We start from the raw sequence: 13,201 nt of genomic DNA on the forward strand, positions 1-13,201 counted from the left end.
TCTCTTTGGAATAAGCGTGGGAAATTCCAGTAGTTTGTGTAAATTCCTGCCTTGTATGAAAGGCAGATTAGGAGAGCAATCTTTATTAAAAAATTAATTACCTGTAAATGCCTAGAGGTTTCCAATACATCACTGTTAAAACAAGGGGTTTTTCTCTGTTGAACGGTATGGAAGGAATGCTGCAGACAGCATACTCAGGAGAAAGAGGGCAGAGAAGTGAAAGAAAGACCATTGATTCAGGACAGGAAGGCAGAAGTAAATCCAGGCTTGTAGTTAGCATTACCTTACGGTCACAATACTCTTTCTGTTTTTAATAATACTACTAAAGATTTTTGGTGTTATGTAAAAAAATGGAGTTTCTTCAGAAACCAGAAAACTCTTTGAAATACAGATATGTCTAATTTTTTGTTCTTTTTCTTATATATATCAGAATAGCATCATCATGAATCATAGGCTCGAGTTGGGATGAGTGCAAGAATATAAGAATATAGTTAATTCGTGGTGGATATGAGGGTAGATCTGATATTGCTGGATGCAGGAAAGCAGTTTGGGTGTCAAAAGCAGGGAAAAGACTCAAATGCCCACATGTTCAATAATCTTACATACAGAGGCTAACTGGATAGCATAAAAGAATATTATTTAATACATATTTATAATACATATAATACATATAATACATATTTAATAACTATCCAGCTTCCTCATAAAATTCTTACTGGAAATGTAAGTATGTCTCAGAAATACTTTTCAAAGTATTAACTTTGTTGCTGCTTGTAAATTTCCAGTGTACTGAAAATCTAATTCCACTCTGCCATTAAAACTGAAGAATCTGTGTTGCTTCCTTTTCTAAAAAAAAAAATCTCATTCATAGCTTTTCTAGTAAAGAAAGATTTCTATAATTGCTTAGAAGTATAGTGAGTAAGAGTCCTACTCCTAGTTCAGATTGATCTAGCAGTCTCCAAAGTGTTTCTAGAGCCTGCAGAAAAATACCTTGTAGACATAAATATTCATTATTAATTTTGTTAACAAATTTCAGTCTTGTCTATCGGATTTTTGTAGTGATAGGTTAATTAAATAAAACATTCTCTTAAACAAAAATTTCTACGTATTTAAGAAGCAGTACAAATTAGCATCGTCTGGGAGCAGCATTCACAGGAGGTGTCTCAGCTGTTAAATATCAAGCAGTCTTTATTTTAACAGGGAGAAACCTCCGATTGAAAAGATAAAGAGGATTGCATAAAGATTGCAAAACCCCCCACATTTTTCCCAGAAAAAAATAATAATAGGGCTCTAGCATTTGCTTGCATTTTGAAATTTCTTTAGCTTGGGATCTGCTTTCAAGCTGGGCCCCCTCCTGCTTGTTCCCCTGCTACTCTCTGTTACAGATGCTGCTCAGCAATGCCCATGGCAGTCCTATATTGATGTGAAACATGAACTTCACTTGTAGGCTCATTGTCACCAGACGACACAAGGAAAAACGACGCACCACAGCTCTGGTCACGATGAAGAGACTAATTTATTTCCTCTGACTCCAATCATTTATAGTTCTCAAAAGGTGCCAGTGGATTGGAGGGTGAACGTGCCACCTCTCCAACGACACTGGACAAATTTCTCCACCTCTATGAAAGAATGCAAAACAATAAGTTGTTTACAGAAAGTTGTGTGAGAAAGTTTTCTACAATAATGTCAACTCAGAAGGCTTTAGAAAATCCTAAGGAATCAGGGTGACAGCTCATGTCTCAGTCCAGCCTTATCCCATCCCCAGACCCCAGCAATGTGCCCAGTGCCTGGGCTGGGGCTGCCGCGGTGCCCCTGGCTGCCCTGCTCTTGGTCAGGAGGTGGGACATGCGCTGCCTGAGTGCCCCTGCCCTGCCACCCCAGGAAGCCTCCAGCATCTCCAGCAACTACTCTCAAGAAGCCTCCAGCCCCCATCATGCCTTGGCAGAGTTCATTAAGCTTAATGTAGATATCTGTGCATTATATGTCTAGATTTGTGATGCTGTGAGCTTATGGAGCATTAACTTCATCCTCATGTAGACAACCAAAGTAAGTCAGAAGAGTATTGGAGGAGCTGTACCCCAGAAGAGCCCATTTCCCGCAGAACCCCACAAAGGGACTGACTTAGATATAGTCAGAAATCTAAAATCAAGTGGTGTAAATCCCATTCTCCAACTTTATCTGGCATATGGAATAACAACATATAGCAAAGTGTATAGTAACATGCGACATTATGTTGCCAGAATTCAATATGTATTTATTAAGCAAATGAATAGAGCAGAATCACAGAAAGAGCACTGTCTGTCCTTACCTACTGAAATCTCAAAGGTTACATCCAATATGGGTATACACGCATATATATATGGAAGTTTTGGTTCTGGTAATTTAATACAAAAATGGAAGAAGAGCAGATGTTGCACCATTTATGAAAAACATCAGCGCACTTTCTACAAGCATGAGTGACTTCACGTGTCACCATTTTCCTCATTTATTTTAAACCAAATTACTTATGATTTTGGTTTTATGCATTGTGCCCTCAACTGTGAGAAATCAACAGCCGTGTCTGCTGCAGGAAGATTTCTAAAGTTTCTGTGGAGAAAGAGACACTTTATATGAGTCACTTAAATTCTTTCTTCCTATTGTTGCCAGGTTTCTTCCACTGAAGGTATATATATTTATTTGGGTTTATGTTTAGCATAAGGAGAATTGTCACCAGAGTTTGCAATAATCCAAGAAGAAGTGCAAAAATACCACAAAACACAAAAAGATCACTCTACAATAAGCTCACTTAAATACTCCCAAGGTACTTACCTCAACTAAACAGACAAGTTCCCTTTATTTTGAAACTTCACACCAGACAGAAGCCAGATATCACCAGCTCAGAAAGAGGTCAAAGAAAATAGTACTGCTTTACTTGGGAGCAGCCCAAAGAAAGAATTTCTGTCCCACAGAAGAAAATGGCAGAATTCTACAGTGTGAGGACTTGTTCCATGTGAAATATCATCATTCAATGAGTTTATTATTATAGTGACATATTTTGAATAATATGTCAGAGGAATATAATGGGAAAGTTAATGCAAAAACGGTCAAAAAGGGTCAGAGCTGATTATGAATAGCATAATTTCAAAACAACAATTATTGAAATTCCTTCTGGTAAAATCTCTCATTGTCACATATTTCTTATATTTTAGTTAAAATGTAGAGTCACATCTGACTTTGTTGGGTACAAGTAAACATCAGCATTTTTTCAGAAATGTAGTCAGCATGCTCTTTGTAGCCAGCAACAACTCGACTATCTTGCCACCAACTCTACTTTCAAAGTTCACAAATTTTTGGGGTGGTCAACAATCTACCTACTTGGTATTCAGAGACCATATGCAGCAGACCAGAGTCCCTGGTATAAGTTTTGACATGGCAGAGTTACAAAACTAAGGGTATTGCTAGAGGTATTAGGGCTGCAAAATAACCCAAAGAAGTTGAGAGCTTTGTATTCTGCAAATTTTCTCACAGACTGGAAAATGGTAGAAGATAAAAAAGTCACAGTTGATGATGTATTTTTCTTTGTCAAAGAAGTCAGTGTTTCTTAAATGCTTTCCAGCTGACATCCTGGTTACTTGCCATCATAGTGAAAAATGTCAAAAAATCTCTGAAGCATTGTGGAATAAACTTTGATCCATAGCTCTAAGTTTTTCCATTCACACAAAGGATCATGGGATTTTAATGACACAAATGGGTCACTACCTTTGATTTATAGCTCATCTAGTGGGGCCCTAACCTCAACCTGTGCTTGTTTACCTTTACTGTTATTTGGCTATACAGAGAGTGGTACCAGTCATTATTCCTTATTTTTAGGAGCTAAAAAGGAAAGGGAATACAAGACTCTTGTTTCAGTCATGTCAAAAATTATCAAAGATCTGGAACTGGGCACTTGTAATGTGTAGTGCTCAGACAAGCTGAATGACAGAGAAGTTCTGGGAACAAATAACTGAGAAAACTACAGTTCATTTTGGACACTGGCTGAAGTTTCTCTTGGTACCTTCATGGCAGTCATCCAATATTAATATTTCCTATGTATTTTCAAAATGACAGTGTTCATCCTTTCCCTTGTGGTCAAGTCTCATTCTGCAATCAAATCAGCAAAATAATAATTAATTACAATTAATATAGAAACCTCAAGAAACCATGAGTGGAAATAAAGGATAAGCACTCCACAGTTTTATAATAAAAAATAACAGAAAGAGCATGCAGGTCATGTGTAGGATAAGCAAGCAGGTACGTGAAACATCCAAAAGGACAGTGGGAAGAGCATGATAATTCTGGTGGAGGATGGGCTGCCTACCCCTTTCCAAGCATTGTGCAGGCACCTGGACATTGCTCTACAAAGACAGGGAGTCTAAAATCACAGCTCTGAGTCTGCACCATAGAACAGAGAGCAAACACCTCCTGGGGAAATGGTCAGTACACAAACCTTTGCCTTTCCACTGGATTTTCAGCATGAGTTCAGCCCTGTGGTTTGGACAAGGCTGTCAGGCTTGTGGTTGAGTTTGTCTTGAAGTGTTTGCCTCTGAGTTAAGCCTGGGCTAACAGGGTCTGCCTGGAGGTTGGCTGTCTTTACTGTGTGCAGGAATTGGGGATCCAGCATGTGGCCCATTACAAAAAATATATTCTGCTGTGTTAAGCACCACAGTATCTTTTGCATTTTTCACTTTATGTTTCTGAGAAAAACATGGTAAAGTACAAACTGGCACACAGTGATGGAGCAACAAAACTTTCCTGGAGGGTGGAATTTGCCTCTGCAGTGATGGGCACGCCATGCATCTTCAGCTGCCATCTGTATCCTTGCAAAATTGGTTTGCTGTTTTGGGAGTGGGCAGGCGGCCATCAGCTCGGCAGAAGTGTGCGCTTCTGATGCCATGTAGAACCATGCAAAAAGAAACAACCTTTCAGGCTGGGAGGTCTGATTGCCATTTTTTCTTGAATTCTAGTATCCAAAGGGTGTAATCATGTGACTGATAGACTTCTGAAGAGAGGCACACCAACTTCATTTGCAGGCTGTGAGATAGAATCCAGAATGGTAAAATGAGAATGGTAATTCCTTCTTAGTTTTTCACCAAAAGCTGTACAGATTCCAAAACTGATTACACTGGTAACTTAGCTTTTTAATTGTCAATGCTTTTAACTAATTATAAATGTAAAACTTTTCTTATGTATGCTGAAAGGCACAATGGAATTGGTATGAACACTCACAGAAATCATAATAGAGTTTTTATATTTTCCATTGAAACAATCTAATTAAAGGGCATATGTCAGAATAGAATATCACAGCTGCTAAAAATGCTGTAAAATTTATCTCTTACTCTGTTTTAATTCAAGTACTTAGTTTTGCTTTTACACATCATTAGTGGAAGAAAACTGTGTTTTGAGTTTAGTACATATTTAATTTGAAGTCCTGAACTATTTTGCTTCAGTCTATTCTCTTTACCTACCCTTGAATATGCCTCACTATTTATCTCAGTGTCTCAGTTAAGTCTTAACAACAATATGAATCTATCCATAAATCCATCCATCCATCCATAAATACAAAATTGAGCATACAAAAAGATCAATTTTGTAAGCACCCGAGTAGCACAGAATATAAAGCTTCTGTTGCAATTTTTTCCCAAAATGATCCATATTTTTCCTATAGTTTTGATAAAAGTGTCAAAAGTCTTGTTTTCTGCTGTCTCAAACCAGCTGGCTTTCTCAAACCTGCAGGGTGCAGTGCTGAGTGTACCAACTGACTTTGCAGACTAAAGCACCTGCTGTGATGAGTCACTTCTTACAGCATTCTGCAGCGCAGCAAAGAAAGTTGGTCCAATATTATAATTCCATCAAAGTTTAAGGAAGTGTCATTTTCAGGATTTATGTTCCTTTGACATGGAAATAAAAACATGCAAAAAGTTAAGAACATTTATCCAAAAGTTACAATCTGTCACTGTCATATAACTCAAAACAAGAACTAAAACAAATTTAAACTAGAGGTCAATGGCAATATTTTGGGTTGAATGACTATGAGGAATCTTGAGAGTAAATTCTTTTGTGCAGAGGTAAAATAACTGTGGATGAAGAGTAAAAATATTTAAATTGTGACAGTCCTTTTATTGTGGTTAGAGTATGCATAGATGGAAAACGGGGAATTTTATACATTTTGTTGGGTTTTTTGTTTGTTTTTATTTGGGGTTTGTTTGGTTTGTTTTTCTTCTAAAAGTATCACAAACCATGGGCCAGAGTGGTAAGGGATGAGCAACTTATGATTTGAGACCATTCAACAAATTAATTTCCTGAATAAATTATCCTATACAAGTTTCCATCTGAGTCAAAGACATTATCCAAACTTAGAAAAAAAAGCCTTGAGGCTACTGATGAATTCCATCAATAATAGCAGGAATGAAGGTTATCTAGATTTTCAGTATTGAATAGCTAGCATTACTAGAGCTCTTCAAAATTTATAAGAGTTTTTTAGTTTTGAAGACTGAAATGCTCATAATAATGTGAAGTGCTCTCATAATTTTAAATCACTCTATACTGCAGATTCCCAAATTCTTATTACTGCTCTGTTTCAGCTGCTCATCTATTATCACCAATATGTTGGTTTAGAAAAGTTTTGCACTGCCTTTTTTCACCAAGTCTCAAAACCTCATTCTAACCATAGGATGAAATTAGCTGGGCCTTATGAATTATGTCCTTAAAATTGCAAAAAAACAATAGACCAACAAATGAAGCCACTCAATGACCTTGATAAAAACTTATTATCTGAAATAAAAACACAAACGGCTTGTTTTATGTAAAATTTTCATTTTTTTAATATGGAAATTAAACGAGAATACACTTAGCTGTAACATTCTCCTTTCCCTTGTTAATACAAATATTTTTGTGAGCAATCTACTATCAAATAGCTAATTGACTCTTTTCTCAATTCAAAAATATGAGAAATGACAGTGAGAGATGTACACTAGTATGTTAAGAACCACAGTTTACAGAGAAACCATATAAAACACTGCTAAAACCAGTTTGTTTTCTCTTTATCTAAATGTAGAATCAAAGAGTCATTGAGGTTGGAAGGGACCTTTTGAGGTCAGCTAGTCAAATTTCCCTGTTCAAGCAGGATCAGCTATGGCAGGTTTCCCAGGGCCCTCTACAGATGAGATAAATAGGCTAACAGGCACCTCACAGTTCAACAGGGAAAATACAAACTCCTGCATGTGGGGAGGAACAATGCCAGGCACCAGCCCACACCAGAGAATGACTTGCCAGAAAATGGCTTGGCAGAAAAGGACCATTGGGTGTGGTGGACACCAAGCTGAACATGAGCCAGCAATGCACCCTTTGTGCAAAGGAGGATGATGGTATCCTAGGATGCATTAAGGAAAGTATTGCCAGCAGATCAAGAGAGGTGGTCTTTCCCCTCTGCTCTGGATGAAACATCATCTGGAGTTGGGTGGGTAATCCGAGCTCCTTGTGCACCAGAGACATCAATATACTGGAAAGAGTCCTGAGAAGGGGCACAAAGGCAATTGGAGTCTAAAGTATCTCTCCTATGAGAAGAGGCTGAGAGCTCTGGGCCAGCTTAGACTTGCAAAGAGAAGATTCAGGGGGAAGCTTATCAATTTGTATAAATATCTGAAGGAAAGGTACAAAGAGGATGGAACTGGGCTCTTTCCAGTGGTCCCCAGTTACCGGACGAGAGGCAATGGGCACAAACTGGTATACAATGGGTGTCATCAGGAAACTGTGACTGGGAGGGTAAGTGAGACTGGTACTGTTTGCCCAGAGAGGTTGTGGAGTGTCCACACTTGGAGAGATTCAAATGCTGTCTAGACATAGTCCTGGACAATTGGCTTTAGAGATCCTGCTTAAACAGAAGAATTGGGCAAGATGAACTCCAGGGGTTCCTTCCAATCTCAACCATTTTTAAGCACTAGGTCCCACAGAGCACCTTTCCTTGTTGCCTCCTTGATCAATTTTTGTCAGGAAGCTGTCAATGCTCTCCAAAAATCTTCTGAATTGTATGTGCCCTGCTGTACTGTCCTTACAACTGTGGGTAAAATTCCCCTTGAGGGCCAGGGTCTGTGACCACAAAGATTCTTTCAGTTGTTTGAAGAAAGACCCATCTACTTCTTCCCGATCAGGAAGTCCATAGCACATACCCACTGCAACAGCAGCCATATGCCAAAGCAGTGTCCTTGTGTTACCTTTGTTGCATTCAACACCAGTGAATTAACCACTTTAAATTTGAAAGCAGATTTTTGAGTCTGAATTTAGAGAGATAAACAAAAGTAACCATAGTTGATTGGATAAAGGAATAAATAAAGTTAAGAAGTACCTAAAAAAAAGGTGGGTTTTTTTTGTATTTTCTGATTCAGATGAAACTCTGAATGGCTGCCACTATAACTTTTTAGTCTAATCTCATAAAAATTAGGCCCTGAAGATTTGCATTTGCTTTTGCTACAGTGAGAGAAAAGTAGGTCCATTCTGGCTACCTCCTCTTGGGGAAGTTTTTCTACTGGTGTGCCTTCTGGGTTAGTGCAGTCTCTCATTGCACTTCATTCCTGGGCCTTTGATAAAGTCATGTGGCCTCACTTAAGGTGTCATTTGAAGAATGAGTTCTCACTGGTCAGATATGCTCATGTGACCTTGAAACACCGCTGGAAAACTGACTGGATGTACCTCTTATAATTGAAGAGATGTTTGTTTGCAACTGAATATTTCTTTGCTGGGGAATTATCGTCTTGTATTTTCTTGGAGCAATTAATAATAAGGGACAGTGTAGTCCCACGTCATAACCAAGGAATTTGCTGAAATCGGAAAAAGGTAATGTGCCATCAGTGAGATTCAGTGTACTTATGACTGTGTGGCATACAGCACTCCATATTGCAAGATCTGAGTGGTTTAAACATTATGTGCTTCCCTTGGGCACTTAGATAAAGCCAAGTACCCATTTACTTGAGTTTGGATAGTAGATTTTCATGGAGGTTTCCCCAGAACAGGTATTGCTCAGCTTCAGTGAGCAACTGTACTCATATTCCCCCTAAAATTCTACCTTACAGCTTCCATGCATGCTGAAAAGTAGAAAACCCCAAGAAAATGCGTAAGTTATGCTAGCTCTGTAAGGGTCGACCATTTTGGAATGTGTCAGGTGGAACTTAGTTAATATTTGGCTGCTGAATTTAGATACTAACTTGGAGAAACTGAGACAAATTTTATTCCCTCCTCATATGCACTGTCAGGAAATACTTAGTGGTTTATATGCAATAGGAATGGAAATGAAAAGCTTATTTATGTATCAGAATTATTTATTAAACACCTTCATTTACAGAATCTCTCTGTATCTTTATGCCCATGGTTGTGTAGAGGTTTTCCACATATGTTAACAGCTCTTCAATAAAATGTAATTTGATGAATTTTTACAGCATTTTAAAGTGGAACAGAGAACATTTTAATGGACACTAGGTTCACAGCCATTACCAATGCATGTTCTTCCATCTTCTGCCAGCTTGTAGGGATCTGTGTGGATACATTTGTAGCTGCCCTTAGTGTTAATGCATATAGCAGAAGGATGGCATGGTGGATTAATTTCATTTTCACATTCATCGATGTCTGCAAAATGAGTACACAGTGATCAATAATAATTACAAATTACAAAGGGATTACTAATTTCTCATAAACACTTTTAACAACGATTCATAAGTGAAAAGCATTGTACCCTTTCAATGAGACTGATAATGATAAAAATCTTTATTGTTACTGTTTAAAGAACAATGTAGGGGGTTGTTTTGATTTGATTTTTTGTTTGTTTTAAAGCTGGAAATTATGAAAAAAAATGTTGCTTTCATAATCCTCCAAAAGCTACAAATGGAAAATGGCTGGATTTTCAAAAATGCAAATCCTAAACTTGAGAGTTCTTCTTGCATGTGTTTATGTCCTAAGATTTGGCTTCCTTTATAAATGTTTTCATCCTGTGCTCTATAGAGATAATGAAAATAATAAGGCAGACACAGTTCTGTACACTTCTAGGCATGATTTTGAGGAGTCAACTTTTCAGGTTAGCTTTGGTTACAGAATTTATAACCATAATTTGTGATACCACTGCAAGGATGGTTGTTTCTAGATGTTATGTAGATTCTGTAAAATGACAGGATCCTGGCAGAATGTTGGGCAGATGAACAATTATCCATTGGAAAATGTACATACACATATTGCTCTTGAGGCCTTTCAAGATCTTTCACTCTCACTTTCTGGTTATGTGATGAAATGGGAAACAGCAGTACGGAAGAGAAAGTACTCAGTGCAGGAAGAAAGGGGTCTTTTCATTTTTGCACCTTTCTTCTTTCTATGTAATATTTACTTGCATGACTGAATTCAGTTGACTAAAAGTAGGTGTCTAGTGTTACTTTAGGCACTTTCCAATTGGTCCTGTATATCTGACAGCTTGTTTAATGTCTCTGGCCAATGGTCCTGTGAAGCACTGCAAACCCATATGTGGACAACTAGTCAAGTCTTCAGTGTCTTCTCTTTTTGGTTTTATTCCTTTCCTTCTCTACCACGATGTTTGATCTGCTGCTTCAATATAAGTAGAAATTTTCAATCAGTATTAGAAACTGACCTGTATTTACTGACTTAGTTTAGCATTGTCACTGAGAACACTTTCCATCCCTGGAAATAGGATCAGCCTGATTCTCTCAAATTTTAGTAAAAAAAAGTAGCTGTGCCCAAAGATAGTTATCAACTAAGACAGTCAAAAGACTAACATGCAGGAAAAATCTAAAACTTCAGAACTCTTAAGAAACAATAGCTTTCATAACACTTCTTTGAAGTAGGAAAAGAATCTATTGTTCAGGATGAAGATTTCTGAGTATTACTCCCTCTTCCTTCAAAACTACATTTTGAGTTAATGTTCACTGGCTTAATCATCATCCAGGAAAGAAACCCTGCACCTTTGCCTGCACTGTAATTCAAATGTGCTGCTTCCACTTCTGCAGTTCCATAGTTGTGCTGTCTGCTAAGTAGCTAACTCTTCTTCATCACTAAATAGTGCATGTCAGATCTGACCAGTCTACCATGCTACTCAGAGAGCAGTAGTTTACTAAATCAAAATAGTTATCTATCAGAAGTGTGACATCACTTAATATAAAGGAAGGTAGCATATTCTAGCACTAAATGACTTCCTGAATCAATAGAAATGATTTCAGTCAAAGCCCAAGTTAGTAAGCAGGAATTAACAGCTCTCAGAATCTATGCTTTTGTCAGCAAGCCACTCTGTCTTTTCCAGAGCAGCATATAATTTTGAAACCATCTGCAGAAACGCTAAGCTCTATCCTCCTCATTATATTGCTTGATTTATCCCTAATTTGCTGAATATTTAAAAGAATGGGAACATATTGCTCAGACATGCGTGGAACAAAGTGCTTTCTACTGTAAAACTCAAGTAGCATCTGCATAAGTGGGTTTTGATGGTTTTCCTTTAATAAAGGCATTGCTTTTTTAATATATGCAGCAGCTTGTTTTCCTATAGCAGATATACAGTCTTTTGTTTACATTACTGAACATATTAAAAGAAACTAGGACAAGGAATGATTCACTCATTTAACTTATTTATTCCATTCACTGCCAGAACATTAATCTATTGAAAAGGTTCTATTATAATTCATTTAACAGCTTTATTTCTCTATATAGTATTTATGTGGGAGGAATTCAGTGGATAAATAGGATGTGAATAAAGGAAAGAGCTGCAAATTTCATTTGACTTTTTCCATAGCAGGTATACAATTAGAATGAAGAGCTTTCTATTCCACTATCACAGAAATACCGATAAGCAGACTTTATTGTGGATGAGCTGCAGCACTTGCACTCAAATTATTATACCACCCTCCATAATATATTCTGAAATATAGCCTTTTTGGGTTTAGTTTTCTCTCATGTTCTTATAAAGCAGAGGAGTGTGAATATACACACACATATATATATACATATATACGTGTTGTACACGCCCCCATTATAAACACGCACATTTGAAATGTGAACAGAGAGAATTCATTCTTCATAGCATGAGGAGTGAAAGTCTTGAAATATTTGCCACATTCTCTTTCTAACCTATTCTACTAAACAGCAAAAGGCAAAAAGAAAATAGAAGATGAAAGAACTATTAAAATAACAGAAAAGAGTTCCTGTGAAAATGTGCCAGAAATGTCTTTTTGCTGATTTTTCACCTGCTCTACTTTTGTACCTGCAGAAGTAATTAACTTCTGGCAAATCTTTTCGCAGATATTTGGGAGAGGGAGGTTGGACATAAAGGGATTATTAATTTCTTTAATTTCACTTATTCACTTCACAGAATGTATTTTTTTTTTTCACTTTTACAAAAATTATTAGGATGACACATGACCTAGTGGTGCAGAGTTCAATTTTTATCTAAAGCATCCATTGAAACAATGCCAGGAAAATGACAATACTCTGTCATGCTGTTATGTTCAAGGTAGGAGGAAGCAACATAAAATTCTGATTTGCTGCCTTTTTCCTCCCTTTTTCCTCCCCCTCCCTCCCACTGGCTGTTAATAGACTTGATTTTTGCTTAATTGTGCAATTTTTAGTGTCATTTTCCTATCATCAACTTGATTGCTGAATCAGGATGGGTAGAAACTGAGATAGCAATTCTGGAGAGAGTTTCACATTTTTGTATTATTATACCTATAAGCCCAGGATGTTAACTACAAGGAAGCATAGGCATGAATTCACATCTGATGAGCTATGGTGGACTTTAGCTATTAGAAAATTCAGAAATTAATAATAATAGTAATAATAATAATAATAATAATAACAACAATAATAATAATAGATACCTGTACAAACTGGAGCCTCAAAGTTCCATCCTTTGCTTGTGCAGGTTAATTGTTCCTCTCCTTGTAACTGAAATCCATAGTGACATGTGTAAGTCACTGTAAATTTTCCAGATTCTGAGCAGTATACAAAATCACCATTTTCTACACTCTTTGGTGTTCCACATAGTTCATCTACAAATAGAAAGTCTGTATTACAGGCTTTTCAAACATTAAAAGTTTGATATCCCATGTGAAACTATGACACTCCCTTATACTTGCAAATGGATGTTATTCTCCATTACTGCTACAAACATTAACTTCAGTGAAATTTTTCACATGTTTTAAGGTGA

General features: G+C 37.2%; 1 protein-coding gene across 1 annotated transcript in view; it reads right to left on the reverse strand.

Annotated features, from left to right (window-relative positions):
• Positions 1-9,346: 9,346 nt before the first annotated feature.
• The window catches only part of TPO (thyroid peroxidase), a 36,809-nt gene continuing 32,954 nt past the window's right edge, over positions 9,347-13,201 (reverse strand). Inside the window, exons 12-13 of the mRNA XM_068183555.1 lie at positions 12,873-13,043; positions 9,347-9,633 (exon numbers count right to left, since the gene is read on the reverse strand). Coding sequence (XP_068039656.1) covers positions 9,473-9,633; positions 12,873-13,043 — 332 coding nt within the window. The 3' untranslated portion in view covers positions 9,347-9,472. The remainder of the gene's footprint in view (positions 9,634-12,872; positions 13,044-13,201) is intronic.

This window comes from Anomalospiza imberbis, chromosome 3, assembly GCF_031753505.1.
Source record: "Anomalospiza imberbis isolate Cuckoo-Finch-1a 21T00152 chromosome 3, ASM3175350v1, whole genome shotgun sequence".
Classification (NCBI taxonomy): domain Eukaryota; kingdom Metazoa; phylum Chordata; class Aves; order Passeriformes; family Viduidae; genus Anomalospiza; species Anomalospiza imberbis.